This window comes from Aedes aegypti, chromosome 2, assembly GCF_002204515.2.
Source record: "Aedes aegypti strain LVP_AGWG chromosome 2, AaegL5.0 Primary Assembly, whole genome shotgun sequence".
Lineage (NCBI taxonomy): Eukaryota > Metazoa > Arthropoda > Insecta > Diptera > Culicidae > Aedes > Aedes aegypti.
This window is the reverse complement of record NC_035108.1, coordinates 455,331,512-455,349,616: the sequence shown is the minus strand read 5'-3', so window position 1 is coordinate 455,349,616 and position 18,105 is coordinate 455,331,512. Positions and strand designations below refer to the sequence as shown.

Genomic DNA, 18,105 nt, shown 5'->3' with positions numbered 1-18,105 from the left:
TATTCTCACAGTGGTCTCGAAGTGCTCTTTCGCTCAATTAATTGGCATATTTTTTGATAATTTTTTCAAAACACTTTGTTGGAGTAATATTCACACACCGTGTGACACAGTGGTCTCGGAGTGTTTTATTGCTCAATTAATTAGTTTTTTTTCCGCTTTATTTTTTTTTTTTTTTTGTAAATAAATATATATATATATTTTTTCTCTTTATTTTATTATTACATTTTTTTTTTGTAAATACTTTTTTCGTTATTTTTTTTTCTCTTCGTTAATTTTTTTTCTTGTTAATTTTTTTTTTCGTTATATATTTTTTTTCGTCAATATTTTTTTTTTGTTTATTTTTTTTTTTTTTTTATTTTACACTATTAGGAATTTCTCGCCATACTAGTTATAGCACGTAAGTTGGTTTTTATTTAATTCCTTTGAAAACAGTGTGATTAAATTAAGTGAAGTTAGAGTTAGAGTTGCTCATCAGAGTGTTGACCTTCCTTTGCGGTAGAGCAAAAATTGCTCCGCAATGGAACCTAATGATACTGGCGGGGGCTCGCCGGAATATTTAGTCTCTTCTGACGATGAGTTAGTTTTAGGTCAGATAGCTCAAATTCTAAAAACCCAACATAGTGAGGCTATGGAGACCATCGATGATGATACTCCTTCTCCTCCTTTATCTCCCTCATCTGTGCCTCCAGTACACTCAGGTACTGCATTGTCAGGAGATGTTACGGTTAATCCCTCTCTTCATGATTTACCGCATTCGTCTCAAAAGCAAATGGTTACTAATTCTGGTCTGCCCGGCAGTTTAAGCCAATCCCATGCGTTTCCCCCCTCTGGTTCCTCCTCAAACCCGGCGCCCCCCCCCCCCCGCCATAAAGCTTACCCACCCGGATCTAAGGGTCCCTTTCTGGTTTTCTTTCGGCCCAAAGCGAATGGTAAACCATTGAACAAACTTCAAATTGAAAGGGATCTGGCAAAATCGTTTCGAGGTATCCTCGAGATAGATTCACCCAGCCGTGATAAGTTGCGTGTCACAGTCGGTGACCGCGACCAGGCGAATAAAATTGCTGCCTTTGAGCTCTTTTTGATGGAGTACAGAGTCTACATTCCCAGTCGAGAGGTCGAATGTTATGGAGTGGTCACGGAGCATAACTTGACTCGCGCAGACATCATGTCAGGAGCTGGTGGGTTTAAAAATCGTGCCGTTCCGCTAGCCCCTGTTCTTGATGCAATTCAAATGAACAAAGTGTTCCCCGATGGCTCAAAACAGCCGTCAAATTCGTTTCGTGTGACCTTCTCCGGATCAGCCTTACCAAGCGTCCTTGTGATTGGGCGTCTTCGATTACCCGTCCGTCTCTACGTACCGACGGTTATGCACTGTGAAAAGTGCCGGCAGTTGGGCCACACTGCACCTTACTGCAGCAACAAACCACGCTGCGGTAAGTGTGGCGAACAACATGCCGATGGTTCCTGCAATATGGAGCCAAGATATACCTCTTGTGGCCAAGCTCCTCACGAGCTCAGTGCATGCCTGAAGTACCTAGAGCGGGAGAAACATACCATAAACTCCCTGAAACAACGGTCTAGGCGATCTTATGCAGATATGCTGAAAAAGATCGCTCCGACTGTTGTTCCATCGGCCCACTCTATAACCAGTAACAATATCTTCGCATCCCTGCCGGATAATGATCAATGCGATGACTCTGAGGATGGGGAAGAGTATACCATAATTGAAACAGGAACGAAAAGGAAGCGTGCGGTTACAAAACGGCACTTGAAGCAACAGGCTTCTCAGAACGTTCCTGTTGTTCAAAACTCTCCTCAAAACCCTTTGGCAAAATCAAGAAATGGCGGAAATACCAAAAAATCCTCACCTCCAGGTTTCAAATTTTCAGCTGGAGAATTTCCGTCACTTCCGGGAACATCTAAAACCCCAGTTGCCCCAGTTTTTCGCCCAGAAACTCAACCAACTCGTCAGCAGGAGCCAAACAGTGCTTCCGGTAAACTGACTCTTTCTGGGATAGTGGATTTCATCTTCGAAATGTTTCAGATTTCACCCGAAACGAGAAACCTAATCAACATGGCACTTTCTTTGGTGAAACCTTTTCTAAAGCAAATAGCTTCAAAGTGGCCGATTCTTGACTCGTTCATATCTTTCGATGGCTAACTTATCCAATGAGGTCGGAGATATGATCGAAGTGCTACAGTGGAATTGTAGAAGTCTTATAAAAAATATGGAGGCGTTCAAATTTTTAGTACACAGCACTCGCTGTGACATATTTGCTCTTTGTGAAACATGGCTAACTTCTGATAAAAATATCTCTTTCCACGATTTTAATATTATTCGTCTGGATCGAGGGGATGGATATGGAGGGGTGCTCTTGGGGATTAATAAGCTCCACTCCTTTTACAGAATCGACTTCCCCTCGATGACAGGCATTGAAGTAGTTGCATGTCATATCACAGCTCGAGGGAAAAGCCTCAGCATAGCCAGTGTATACATACCGCCAAATGCTAGAGTATCTCGCAGAGACCTTGCGGCAATATGCGAAGCTATGCCTGCGCCATGGTTGATCCTAGGAGATTTTAATTCTCACGGTACAGCCTGGGGGTCACCGAGGGACGACAATCGCGCAACTTTAATATATGATCTTTGCGACTACTTCAATCTGACAATCTTGAACACTGGGGAAGCAACACGAATAAAACCTCCAGATCCCCCAAGTATGTTAGACCTCTCAATCTGTTCGAATTCATTATCATTGGATTGCATGTGGAAAGTAATTCAGGATCCCCATGGTAGTGATCACCTGCCTATCAAAATTTCAGTTACCAATAATTCGTGTCGAACACACCAGATCGACGTAGCGTATGACCTCACGAAGCATATCGACTGGGGAAAATACGCTGAAGCGATCTCCGTAGGTGAGCAATCGGTCGATATACTTCCACCGCTGGAAGAATATCAATTCTTATCCGCGTTGATTATAAACAGAGCTCTTCAAGCTCAGCGTAAACCGGTTCCAGGATCTTCAGTACGACGTCGGCCGCCCACCCCGTGGTGGGATGGCGAATGCACCGGAGTCTATCGCGAAAGATCAGATGCGTTTAAAGAATATCGGAAACGTGGCACGCGCGATAACTACGATCAGTATTGTTCTCTTGACCGCAAGTTCAAGAGCCTCGTGAAAGCGAAGAAACGCGGTTACTGGAGAAACTTCGTCAACGGATTATCACGGGAAACTTCGATGCGAACCTTGTGGACGGTCGGTAGAAGAATGCGGAACGTACAATCGGTAAACGAGGATCGTGAAAGCTCTTCTCGATGGATATTCGACTTCGCCAAGAAAGTTTGCCCGGATTCTGTCCAAGTGCAAACGATCACACGAGATTATCCAGACGAAAGGAATGAAATGGACTCAACTTTTTCGATGGCAGAATTCTCACTTGCTCTCCTTTCATGTAACAATTCTGCCCCAGGTATGGACAGGATTAAGTTCAACTTGCTCAAAAACCTCCCAGACGTCGCAAAGAGACGCTTGTTGAACTTATTCAATGCATTCTTGGAGAGCAACATTGTTCCGGATGATTGGAGACAAGTGAGAGTTATTGCCATCCAAAAACCAGGAAAGCCTGCTTCGGACTACAACTCGTACCGTCCTATTGCGATGTTGTCGTGTCTTCGAAAGTTGTTAGAGAAGATGATTCTCTTTCGGCTGGACAAATGGGTTGAATCGAATGGCCTTCTCTCAGATACTCAATTTGGATTCCGCAGAGGCAAAGGAACGAGCGATTGTCTTGCGTTGCTTTCTACTGAAATTCAACTGGCCTATGCTCAAAAAGAACAAATGGGCTCAGTCTTTTTGGATATTAAGGGGGCTTTTGATGCAGTTTGCGTAGATGTCCTTTCAGACAAACTCCACGAGTGTGGACTTTCCCCGATTTTGAACAACTACTTGTACAATTTGTTGTCTGAGAAGCATATGTTTTTCTCACATGGAAACTCGACAACTTTGCGAATAAGTTACATGGGTCTCCCCCGTGTTTAAGTCCTCTTCTTTAAAATTTTTACGTAAGAGATATTGATGATTGTCTCATGAGAAATTGCTCGTTAAGACAGCTTGCGGATGACGCCGTTGTTTCTGTCACAGGACCAGAGGCGGACGATTTGCAAGGACCGTTGCAAGATACTCTGGACAATTTGTCTGCATGGGCTGTGAAGCTGGGTATCGAATTCTCTCCGGAGAAAACTGAGTTAGTTGTCTTTTCTAGGAAGCGTAATCCTGCGGATCTAGAGCTTCAATTCATGGGTAAGGAACTCTCTCAAGGTTTATCACATATGTATTTAGGGGTCTGGTTTGATTCTAAATGCACCTGGGGAAAACAAATTAGATATCTGTATCAGAAGTGCCAACAACGAATCAACTTCATGCGTACACTCACAGGAACATGGTGGGGAGCCCACCCGGATGATCTGATAAAGCTATATCGCACCACGATTCTGTCGGTTCTTGAATACGGTAGTTTTTGCTTCTAATCCGCCGCGAAAACACACATTCTGAAGCTCCAGCGTATTCAGTATCGCTGTCTTCAGATCGCTTTAGGCTTTATGAACTCGACTCATACCATGAGCTTAGAGGTGTTAGCAGGAATACTGCCTTTATCAGATCGGTTCGTGGAATTGTCGTTAAGGTTCCTCATCCGCTGTGAAGTGTTAAACCCGTTGGTAATTGAAAATTTTGAGAAGCTAATCGAACGAAATCCTCAAACAAGATTTATGACATTGTACTACGCGTACATGACTCTGGAGGTTAACCCTTCTTTGAATCTTTGCAATCACGGTTGCTTCCCTGACTTCTCAAGTTCCGCTGTAGTTTTTGATCTGACCATGAAGCAAGATATCCGTGGAATACCAGATCTGCTTCGTTCGGAGCAAATACCAAAAATTTTTGCAAGCAAGTTCAGTCACGTCAGCTGCGATAGAAGGTTTTACACAGACGGGTCAAAAACAAATGATTCCACTGGATTTGGTGTATATAACGAGTTTCATAGCGTCGCATATAAACTTCAGAACCCTTGCTCCGTGTATATCGCAGAATTAACGGCTATACATTACGCATTAGAGCGAATTGCCTCTCTTCCCTCTGATCAATATTTCATTTTTACGGATAGCCTTAGCTCCATAGAGGCTATTCGTTCAATGAGGCCGGTAAAGCACTCTCCGTATTTCCTCGGTGAAATACGATCTACATTGAGTGCTCTATCGAATGAATCATATACTATCACCTTGGCCTGGGTCCCTTCGCATTGCTCGATTCCGGGCAATGAGAAAGCGGACTCGCTTGCCAAGGTGGGCGCTATGGAAGGCGATATTTATGATCGACAAATTGCCTTCAATGAATTTTTTTCAATGGCTCGTCAACATGCATTGGTCAACTGGCAACAAAAGTGGGATGCCGGAGAATTGGGCAGGTGGTTACATTCCATTCTCCCGCGGGTATCGAAGAAGCCGTGGTTCAAGGGGTTGGACTTAAGCCGAGACTTTATTAAGGTAATGTGTCGTCTTATGTCCAATCTCTACTCTCTAGGCTCTCACTTCTATCGAATAGGGCTCACAGATAGCAATCACTGCAGCTGCGGTGCAGGTTACCAAGATATCAACCACGTAGTTTGGGAATGCCCCGAATACGGTTTTGCCAGATCTGATTTTTGTGCATCCCTCAGGGCCCAAGGGAAACCAGAAAAGGAAGACATTAGGGATGTGTTGGGTAAACTTGACTTTGTCTACATGAAGCTTATGTACAATTTTTTGAAACAAGCTAACATTCTTGTTTAACTCCCCTTTCTTGTCGGTCCACTTGTCCACCTTGTGTCCCCTCGAAACCCGTCTTTTTGTATCGTTACAGGTTGTCATTGTCCACTCAACGTTCGACCAGCAGCAAAGCAAACACGTCACACCCTAAAGCTGCTGAATGTCAACGGAACGATCCCATTGTCCTATCCCTTCCTTTAAATTATTGTTACCCCTAACCTCGACCAAACCGCGAGTTTTTCGGTTCCCCAAAACTAACATAGAAAATTAAGAAAACACCATGAATTTGTAAATAAAATCAAAAGAACTCGGCTCCGTAATGCCTAATGGCGCATGAGCCTAATAAATAAATGATCAAGTAAAAAAAAAAATTAGTTTAACTGATGTTTCGTATCAGCGATTGTCATGCAAATTGATTTTTTTTCTACTCCAATATTTGTATCTGACATGGAGCTGTAGGTTTCCAGGGAGTAGGACGTCCTTGTTTAACCACCATTGAAGGCTAATAATAATTCGAATTCTGAAGCACGCATCTTCAAAACGAGTATTCGCATCCCGATTAGTTCTCGTTCTCATCATTGTTACTTGGTGAATAATGCAAACTCATTTACCAGCTTTCTCACACCCATCATCAGCCAGCGTTGTAAAATATTCATAACAAAGTATGATGACGAGGGCAGTGCGCGCGTGATTCATTTCCTGCTCATCGTTTAGCAATGCATGAATCCGAAAAGAAAACAAAACGTCCGCAACTGGAATTGTACAAGTTTCGCATCTTTTCTCGCTCGATGCTTGCCAGAAGAATTTGACTCGGTTCTGATAATGCTCCCTAGGGTGGGTCGTATGATTAAACTACGAAAATCTTAAGTTGCACCTTCCAAATTTGTTCATTTGGATGCCCAGAAGCTACTGTGAAATTTTGATCGAAATCAGTCTGATCCTAAGCGGACTAAACAAGCTTGAAAATTGTATGGAGAAAATCGACCAAATATATGAAAAAACGGTACTGTAGATGGTGCTGTAGTCGATGCATTTCTTTCATAATTGATTTGAAGATTCTTCAATAAATATAGAAGAAACTGCAATAAAACGGAAAGATGTTTCTTTTCTTCGCGCAAATTTTCACAATAGCTTCTAGGCATCCAAACGAACAAATCCGGGGGTATAACTAAAGATTTTTTTCAGTTTGATTTTTCTCATGTAAAAATGGTCCACCTTATGCTCCACCCATCGCCGCATACGCAAGGGCTCGACCATGAACTAACAGATCGCGCGCCTTTGACTGATTGGTAGGCCGAGAAGGTAGGCACGCTTTGTCGCAAGGTTCAACGTATCAACCGAAGGACTTGTTTGTAAATTAATTGCCACGGATGCACGACGGAAAGGCAATGCCATTCGCATACAGTGGCGTTACGGTTCTTGGCGAATGGAGAGCCCTTCGCTGCCGCTGCTTCAATCAACCATTGAACATATTGCCCATTGCTCAGTATGGTACCAGTAAGCGGCACGATCATGGCATTAGAGATATATGGGCAGATCGTGACTCGTGGTTGGTTACATCTTGTGGTCTCTCTAATTGATATCTTCAATGACTAATTTGCAATTGGATAGGTGAACTTGTTATTCTTGATTGCTTATTTCCACATCTGCCATAAACATCATAATCCAAATTCCATCGACTAAATTAAATCCATCATTGCGTTCAGCGGAAAGCCATGAACCCACACCGCAATGCGGGGCTGGTAGCGACTAAGTGTTTAAACGATAAGAACTTTGAAGACCTCAGTCACCTCCATGATCATCTCCACGAAATTCCAACAGATTGCAGTTTAGATATTTGCTCAAAGTTCCTTTCACGTATTATTCCGAAAATTTCTTCAGGATTTTTTCCAGTGATTCTGTCACGGATTTCTCTAGTAATTCTTTCAAGATATTCATTCAGAATTTCTTCAAGAATTTAAACACTAAACTTTTCCAAAGATACCTTCAGAAACTACAACATAGATTCCTTGAAAAATTTCTCTTGAGATTCGTTCAGAAAGTCATATACTTAGTAATTCCCCATTTTCGAGCAAGACTGCTTCAAGAATTCAACTCATACTTTTTCTATTTTTTTTTTTAGAAATTACGGCAATGATTCCATCAAGAATTTCTGAGGATGTCGTTAAAAATTTCCTTAACATTCCAACCGAAAATTAAAAACATTTACAACTACTCCGCGTTTCTTTCCAAGATTCCTTAATGGACAGATTCTCCAAGAAACTTTCAAAGGAAGGCATTATGAATACTTCAATGCCTTCCTTGGAAATTTCCAAATATTTCTCCAGATAATTACCATTACCATTACCATTAAATTTTCTGAAGGTAATCGTTAAGTTATCACAGATGAAACTTCATATAAAATACATGATGAAGCATTGCTGTTAAAATCTTTGAAGGTGAACCCCGCGACCAGCCCTGCGCAACGTCTAAACTGCACTTCATAATTGCACTCACCATCGTCAAACACTGGATCTAGCTTAATGCACTCACTGCTCATTTCGTAGTACTTTTTCAGCGCAGCCTTTATCACTTTGCCCACATCGGCTCCGTATTCTCCGACCGCAATCTCCATCACTGTAACAGAATAGGAAAAAAGAAACATTTCAAACATCTCCGTTCGACCACGCAAGCTCAACCAAACACCTACTGAAATCGGCCGGATTGTGGTAACTCGGGCAGTTGTATCCCAGATTGGACAAGAACGGCAGCAGTTCTTTGACCGGGCCCTGATAGAAGCAGTGACCTTGGGTAACGCTGTACAGCTTGTCGAACATTTCGAACAGCAGGGCGCTTGGCGTGTGAACCGTGCATATGATCGTCCGGCCGTCCTGTGCTAACCGCTTCAGAAGGGAAATGCACTGTGTACAGGAGGAACTGTCCAGTCCGGTGGTAGGTTCATCCAGGAACAGAATCGGTGGGTTGCTGATCATCTCCAGGGCGATTGCCAGACGTTTCTTCTGGCCTCCGGATAGACCATGGGTTGGGGTGTTTCCTTTTTGTTCCAGTCCCAGCATGAAGAGGATCTTTTCGATCAGCTTCTTCTTCTCTTCGGGACTTATGCTGAAACCGAGCTTTAGGTGGGTTGCACAACTCATGGCTTCGTTGACCGTTAGCCAGGGACGGAGGGCGTCGTGCTGCTGGATATAGCAGGACAGCTTCCGGAAGCTTTGTGAATTGTTGGATCGGTTCTTACCGTTTACTTGGACCAATCCACTGACGCCGGAGGATCTGGTGGTGGAGAAAGAAGATAGGAAATCGGGTTGATTAAATACAAATAATTGGTTATTTCAGAAACAAAAACCATACTCTAAAATAGAAGTCATTGTGATATATTACAGTAGGGTGGATCAAAATTCAAAATAGTTCAAATATCCAACCTTCATTGCCATTCATACGATAAAAATAGTGTTCTTTGAAATTTTCAGCATATTTAGGATGTGGCCTAAAGACGATGTAGTTTCACATACAAACCAAAAAAAATCTTAGATTTACACGTAACGTAATTTTTGCCTCATTTATGCAAAGCCATTTCTCATGTATCATTCAATGATAAAACCTATAAACACATCTATTATATACAACATTGTTACCAAAATCCTTAATATTGAACGCGAAACGTCTTCTTTCGAAGAATGTTGTATGCAAAACGACTCGGTTCACACGATTTTATCGCTGAAAATTCAATCATAAATAATGCACATGGAATGACAAGCTGACGACAAAATATTCAGCGTAGAATCATGTAAACCGCGCATTCTTGTTTTCAATTTCACTTTCAAGATGCAAGAAAGCATTGGCGAATATTGGATGAAAGATCATGAAGTGTTTCAGTTTCACTCAAGATTGCAAGCATTTTCGAATGCAATGAGACAGTTTACATAAATTATCATTGAATGTTCAGTTGCAACTCCTTTTACATGAATATCATAAAAAATTACGTTCCTTGTAAATTTGAGAATTTTTTCGCTGTGTAGGGTAACGGTCGTATTTTGGAACCCCTAAGGAAGTCATTTTAGTTTTTTGTCTCAACTAATTAATTGCACAGCGTAAGTCAAAGAACATTCCAAAATGTAGAGAAAAACTAAAAAACGTCTACGAGATAAAAATGCCCATACGGTCATGTAGGATCCAAAAATCGTCGAAAATAATTGAATTGTGAAGCACTGCTTTTCATTATTTTGGACACACCAATACATTTTGGACCCCCAATTGTTTATCGTATGACGACAAAGTCCACGACACTGGATGTATAATATGCTTGCCCATAGTCTAATCAAACGATTGACAATAAGGCAATCCATGAGACAGATGCGATTAGCTGGTTTGTTGTTTATCGTGAGCTTTTGACGTTTCACGATCGGAGTGACCGTCCGATTACAAAGGAAAATGTTAAGCTCTGGTAGCACTCGCATGCTTTATTTACCCTTCTGTTTCGGTAGCATGCACACTTTTGGCTGTCAGTCCTATCGCGGAAAGTCCTCATGGATAGCCTTATGGAAAACCGAAGAAATTCTACGCTTTTGTATGTGCTACGTCTTGTATTCTACCTAGCTACTCTATTGGAGAAGGGTTGACTCAGAGCTTTGAGCTTTGCTACCAACACAAGCAAAGTACATGAGGCTTCAATGTGCTCATATACTGACGGCAATCACTCGAACGGTTTTATCGATCGATGACTGATATTGGATATTAACACGCAGTCAGAGATTGTTTGTCTCTTTCATGTTGTTGGCCCATTTCTTTATAAGGGTTTCTTGCAACTTCCCTTATTAGGGTTTGAAGAATGGGTTTTTACTTTGAAATAATAAGTTTGTACTTGCATTACAGTACGGACGTATTTGGAATATTTTTCAAAACTTTTCTGAAGTAATTCCCATAATCTACACCGTCTTTGAGCAACCTATAAATTATCTTCTAAAAAGCTGAAAATTTCACAAAATACTATTCTCATTGTAAAGATGGTATGAAAGATATGGAAGTTTTATTTTTAATCATTTTTTGATTTTCTTACCGTCTTTATATTGTAGCGATTAAGTATAAGTTATCCGGTTGATTTAGTGAATTGGATTTAAGTGTAAGGCTGTCAAAATTTGCTTTATTATCTTCATTTCAGCAAAATTAACGAAACACTATAAACAATGCCGAATCTCTTGAAGATATTTCCTACATTTAGGCGTTTTTATTTCGCCTTTTCAAGGTCAAACATGTTTCTTGTGTGTAGTGCTAAGAGTGGTGTCGGAAGAAAAATTCAATCGCCGTGATTTTTAGTGCAGAAATGAAATTGGAGATTTTAGTGACGGGGATTCGTCGTTCCGGTCACTGTAAAAGTGCTGCTTTTTTTTTAAAGTTCCGAAAAGAGACATTTTGAGATAAACGAAAATTGACGTAGATCAAAAGCAAAATGGTCGTGTGTGTACGGGTTGGTGTTGGTGTGCGTATCAAAGCTATACTGGAACGCTGAGGCGAGTGAGACGGCTTGAACCGAAAAGCTGAGCTTATGTATTTTTTTGTGATTTGTGGGTTGGCGTAGATCGAGTTGAATGAGAATATGGAAGGGTTTGTGAGATTCTAGGTGGAATCATGTGTTGAGGGGTTTTAATGAAGCAAGTGTTGCATGACATTGAAAAGAAGTTTCGAGTTGAGATCTTGTTCGATTGTAGTGTGCGTATAATATTTAGCGGATAACGGGAGAAAACGCAAGGGAGCGATAGCTAAGAGTGAGTGCTCAGCTTGAAAACGTGCTTTGCGAAAGGGTATGAAAAAAAAGAACTAGAAAAGAATCAAAACTGTCTTGTATTGGAAAGGAATCAACGACTGAAACGGCTAGGGTTCGATCAAAAATGAAAATATAATTGCAATGGTTTAATGTGAAGTAAAGGTGATATAGCAGTTTGGGGGCATAGTGAATTGTAAGTGGGATTGTGTTTAATTTAGCCTCTGTTGTACGAACTGTCTCAGATGTTTTGATAGGGTTGAAAACTGAAAATCAGATGAAAATAAAAAGAAGTATAATTATCGAAGATGCTTCGGTGCAGGTCAACGTGTTTGTGGAGTGGTGAGTAAACTGGATGGAATAAGCTGAACTTTTGATTGGAAGAGTATAAGTGCACGTTGGGTTTGTGCTATATGAAGAAAAGGAAACATTTGAGTGGATCAAACATAACTCAGACCGTATTAATTATTTTAATCGCCAGAGTATTTATTTGGTTTGCATGTCATTCATTGCCAAAGTCAACAGAGGTTGAGACGAGAGCTCCAGAATAGAATACAGGGAAAAAAATCGCTGAGATCTTTTCATGTTGAATTGTACAGTCAACTCTCCCTAACTCGATATTGAATGGACCATCGAGTAAGGGAGACAATTCTGACAAAATACATTCGAAATAGTAAATTTAACGCAATAAATAATATAACTTTACCACACTTACTTATGTGACACTTTTTTTACGGTCCTCATAAATTGAAAATTTCATTACTCTGCTCTGAAATAGGTAGTAAACTTCAATTTTACAATCAATAACTGTAACAGCGGCGTAGCTAGAGTTTTCGGGGTCCAATGCGGATACAAATTAGGGGGGGGGGGGGCAAAATAGAGGGATGCACTGCCGTAGTATCGTAAAAATTAGCGACATTAGTTTACACAATAAGATTAAGTAGATTCACTCTACTAATGCGTAGTACCTGCGCTGAAAAACCTGAAGTTAATAAAAATTTATAGAACTTTGCTAGTAATTTCTTGTTGTACTCTTGGTCCTTAGCCTCTTGTCCAGTAACTCCTATCCCTACCTCCCCGTGGTGCCGCCTGGGGTACAAGTAACCGTAGGGAAGATCGGGTAACCAACCCTGGTGGGACCTTGGTCGTATACTGACAGGGAAGGGGGGCCCCTCTCTTCTGAGGGTGTAGCTCAGAGCGTCTGTTCTCCATGTTAGGAGCAGCTCATAACAGCGTCTGTTCTCCATGTTAGGAGCGGCTGATCATCGTCCTGCTGCCAGTGTGGGACTCTAAATAGTGCTGTGCACGATGATCCTCCGGCAAGACAGGGGGTTGGTGCAGGCCTTACAAGCCAGCCGTAAAAATTATCAGTACAGGAAGCATACAATGTTAATTCGCACCGGAACAATCGGCATTATTGGCATTCGGCATCCGAGTTATTGAGGGTCCGCAAGTTCGACATCGTAGCGCTGCAGGAGGTTTGCTGGAAAGGGTCGACGGTACATACGTATAGGGATGGTTATACCATCTACCAGAGCTGCGGCAACCGACATGAGCTGGGCACAGCTTTTATCGTGATGGGCAAAATGCAGAGGCGCGTGAATGGGTGGTGGCCAATCGACAACAGAATGTGCAAGTTGAGGATCAAAGGCCGTTTCTTCAATATCAGCATAATCAACGTGTACAGCCCTCACCTAGCAAGTGTCGATGACGATAAGGACGCTTTCTTCGCGCAGCTGGAACGTAAATACGACGGCTGCCCAAGCCATGATGTCAAAATCGTTATCGGAGATCTCAACGCTCAGGTTGGCCAGGAGGAGGAATTTAGACCGATTATAGGGAAGTTCAGCGCTCACCAGCTTACGAACGAAAACGGCCTTAGACTGATTGATTTCGCCGCCTCCAAAAAGTGGCCATACGTATTACTTACTTCCAGCACAGCCTCCCGTATCGGTACACCTGGAGATCACCCCAACAGACTGAGTCGCAAATCGACCACGTTTTGATTGATGGAAGACACTTCTCGGACATTATCGACATCAGAACCTATCGCGGTTAAAGTGCGCCAACGACTCTCCGTTGTGAACAACACTCGGTACCGACGCCCGCCACGGTACAATCTGGAACGACTTAAGCTACCCGAAGTCGCAACTGATTACGCGCAAAGCCTTGAGGCAGCGTTGCCGGAAGAGGGAGAGCTCACCGCAGCCCCTCTTGAGGACTGCTGGAGTAGTCTCAAAGCTTAACAACGCAGCAGAAGGTGCCATTGGGTTCGTGGAAGGAAATCGACGGAACGGTTGGTTCGACGAGGAGTGTCCGACGGTTTTGGACGAGAAGAATGCAGCGCGGGCGATGATGCTGCAGCAAGGCACCCGTCAAAACGTGGAACGATACAAACAGAAGCGAAGACAGCAAACCCATCTATTCCGGGATAAAAAGCGCCGACTGGAAGAGTTGGAGTGCGAAGAAATGGAACAGCTGTATCGTTCTCAAGAAACTACTTACACTTCTAATTCCTCCAACAGTATTATTCTGCTCAGTGATTTGTTTGTTTTGCAAAAATCAGCATCCACCAACTGAGACAATATATGACTGTTTGGTTGTTCACAGTCCCGATTTCTCAAAACATATTTTTAAAATCATAGTCTCTGATAATTAAGAAAGAACGTCTGAATTTATTTATGTTCCTAATATTGGTCACTTTCCAATAATGTTAACAGAATCACAAGAAAGTCCTGACCGAAGTTGACCAAAAATTCTGGTAAATCATTTGAAAAGTTGTTGAAAAGAAGTCAATTTACCTGAAATATTCGAACCTGACAGTTTATTTTAAGCAAAACCTAAGACCACAACTCTTGTGTCAAAGCATAGGGCAATGAGGCAAATCGCTTTAGAAATAAGGACTTAAACCATATAATCCCCAGAAAACTATCTAATGTTATAAAAGGAATCAATTGTAGAATTCTTAAATAATTATAGAAGGAATTGCCAAAGCAAGTTGTAAAAAGATACCTCTAAAAATGTACTTATTTTATTTCCTTTCAAAACCTGTCTAAGTGAGTGGGAACATTAATACGTTGCTTCCTTGGAATATTAACATAGATCGCTATACGGTGTAAACTTTTCTAGCATCTACTCAAAAACCAAATTCACAATGTTTACTACACTTTTGGTATAAATAAAAAAGAAATATCCATTCAGCGTGCAGCACAAAATCAATACAATCATTCATATAAAGGAAATGCCAAATGTGTCGTTTATACACACGACAAATCATGTACAAATATTTTTAGTACATTTTCGCCCTACATCGCGTAATCGATTACGCGATAATTTGCACACATTCATGAAGGTGCTGTAATTTTTTTTAAAGACAATTTACACTGTCTTCAGCACATAGGCTGCACAGACTGAACGATCACTAACATTAGGCAACGGATAACACGTAACACCCAGTAGCCCAGTGATGAATTTTTCGTTAGACGAAAAGTTTCCACCAACCGGAGCGGGAATCGAACCCGCACCCCGTGGCACAATACGCCTAGACGACTGACGCCGCTAACCGCAAGGCCACGAAGCCCACGCAAGATTTGTAGTGTAATTTTACAATTAATCTGGTATTCTCTTTATGTGTATGATTTTATGATGATAATACATCAAAACATTTTCTGGGTGGTTTACGGTATTTGCCAACGCCAGAGTTTGACGAATTTTGGAGTTTTAGCTTAAAAATATGTGTCATATGAAGAAATTCTGCGATTACAGCTGTCAAACTAAGAACCACATATTTCCTAGGATTTTTGAGACCAATAACCAGACCAGAATTCCGGAAGTGTATATAAATAAAAATGGAATGGTGTTTGTATGTCACGATATAATTTGAGAACGAGTCAATGGATTTACCTGATTCTTTCACAGTTATAAAAAGTCGAAAAACTTCACGGGAAAATTAAGAAAACTGGGGTTGGAAACTGACATCTTTTAGGTAGAATTTTGATTTATATTTGCAAACAGCCTACAAGGACAAAACAAGGTTTGTCGGGTCAACAATTTCCAGATATTTCTATGCTATTCTCATTATTCCGGTGGGTGTCTTCGGAATATCTCGAATCAAAAATCAGTTCTCACAATAGTGGTTGAATTGAGGAAGGATTTTTTGGAACTCTGGTAGGAATCCCCGTTAAAAAATCTTGTGAGTTCAGCAAAATTGCTGAGTTTTTTTTTCATTGAAATCTTGTTATCAATACGATTTGGTGGGAACTCTGGAATCCAGGAGGGAATGTAGAGTTTTTAATTGGAATTGTAGTGACTTCGAATGAATTAGAATTCAATTTATAATTAAAATTCATATCGATATCACAAAAAAAAATCTATTAGAATCCAGAAGATATTTACCGCCATTGAAAAGGTATACATTAGAGCTTTGCTTTGAAATCCCGACGGAACTGGAGATCAACGGAATCTAAATGAACCAATCATTTCAGAATTTCCAATACTCACACAAGTATTCGCAGGAATCCCACAGAAATTTCATAGATTCTTACAGAAATACCCTCTCAAAGATACTCACAGAATTCCAAGAGATTAATAACCGAAATCCGAATTTCTTATCAGATTTCTATCATTTCCATAATATTTTTAGAATGTCTTTTAAAATTCCAGATTTAAATATCATAATAAATCCACAATGCCTATCGGAATCCCAAAGTTCTTACAGAAATTTCGAAATTCCAAAGAAAATCTGAGACCCACAGATGTTAGAATTCACACGTAATATTCAGAATTACTTAAAAAAATATCTAAATTCCCACCGACATCACAAAATTTCTAAAAAACAACATTATTAAGGTCATTAATCTCACCGGAATCTCAGAATTCTTTTAGTAATCTCAGAATTTCTAAGGAGAACTCAAAATACCTTTCGAAACATCAAAACTCACATCGTTTTCCCATGATGTTTTTTTTCCCTCATCTGTAGAGCCTTTTAACCACTGCTTCCATTATTTAGGAATATTGTGGTATGACCCATATTTTATTTGGTGCTCATCAAATATCCTTTCACAATTGAGATGTGATAGACATTGGTTGATGTGTCACACTGTCCCAACTGGGCACAACTCGTTTTATAAAGTCTATTACCCTATTATGACTACCTTGCCAAATTTCCAAGGGCTCTAATAACCCTTTTCCAAATGTTAACGTTCTTTGATTAAGCAATGCTCCGCAGTTGCAGAGTAAATGCTCAGCAGTTTCGTCTTCAGCTTGACAAAAACGACACTCAGAGGATTGTATTTTTCCTATATTTTTAAGATGATACCTACTTGGGCAGTGACCGGTCATCAGGCCAGTTATTACCCTAAGATTTCCTTTATTAAGATTCAGTATAGCCCGGGCTTTAGCTAGACTGGGTTTTATGAATCTTTTCGCTTGCTTGGATGTATCCGTGGCGTTCCAATTGGATTCTACCATGGACATTTCCCAATTTTTCAGTTTCATCCTGAGAGTGCACTCAGGAATACCACAGAACGGTTCAGGACCGATAAAGCTCGAAGCTGCACCCTGTCTTGCTAGATTGTCGGCGATTTCATTCCCCTCAATTCCACAATGGCCGGGCACCCAGTACAATGAAACTTCGTTCCTACTGGCCAATTGCTTCAAAGAAAGAATGCATTCCCACACTAACTTTGATCTACATGTGAATGCCTTTAGAGCATTCAAAGCTGCTTGACTGTCTGAGAAAATACAGATCTTTGCAAACCTATAGTTTCTTTTGAGACAAACATTTGTACAGTCAATGATGGCTTGTATTTCAGCTTAGAACACAGTGGGACTGCGCCCCATAGCGATTACCTTGCTGATACCAGGGCCGAAAACTCCAGCTCCGGTATTGTCGCCCATCTTTGACCCGTCGGTATAAAACACAATAGAACCTGCACGTAAACTTGGCCCACCAGAATCCCAAGTATAGCGGCTTGGTTTAACCACTTTAAAGGGAACATCATAGTTGGTCTTCGTTGTCATCCAATCTTCTATTGTTTTGTTATCTGAATTCAAATTGAATTCCTTGATGATTTCCATGTGACCAATCAAATCACCATCTAGTATTTTATTATAACGAATAAACTGCAAGGCATTTTTTGCAGCTTGCAGTTTAATGAATTGATGCAAAGGCAGTATATTAAGAAGGGCATCCAAGGCAACCGATGGTGTACTTTTCATTGCCCCTGTCATTGATATACAAGCAAGTCTCTGCAACTTAGCCAGCTTCTTCTGAGCGGTTACCTCATTTGTCTTGGGCCACCATACCAGTGAAGCATAACTAATTTTTGGTCGGACTATTGCTGAATAAATCCAGTTTACCATATTAGGTCGCAGTCCCCAAGTTTTTCCTAGGGCTTTATTGCAGACCCATAGGGCATTAGTACCCTTACTTATGACCTTGCTCAGATGAGAGTTCCAGTTCAATTTCTTATCCAAAGTAACACCAAGGTGTTTAACTTCTTCCGAAAATTGAATTTGAATTCCATTCAAAGAAGGCTGTATA

At 41.0% G+C, this 18,105-nt stretch overlaps 1 protein-coding gene across 7 annotated transcripts in view; it reads right to left on the bottom strand.

The window, feature by feature from the left end:
* The window catches only part of LOC5570859 (ATP-binding cassette sub-family G member 1), a 129,623-nt gene that overhangs the window by 52,489 nt on the left and 59,029 nt on the right, over positions 1-18,105 (bottom strand). For all 7 annotated transcript variants that reach the window (XM_021848098.1, XM_021848092.1, XM_021848096.1 and 4 more), the window contains exons 5-6: positions 8,496-9,076; positions 8,303-8,422 (exon numbers count right to left, since the gene is read on the bottom strand). In XM_021848098.1, coding sequence (XP_021703790.1) covers positions 8,303-8,422; positions 8,496-9,076 — 701 coding nt within the window. The remainder of the gene's footprint in view (positions 1-8,302; positions 8,423-8,495; positions 9,077-18,105) is intronic.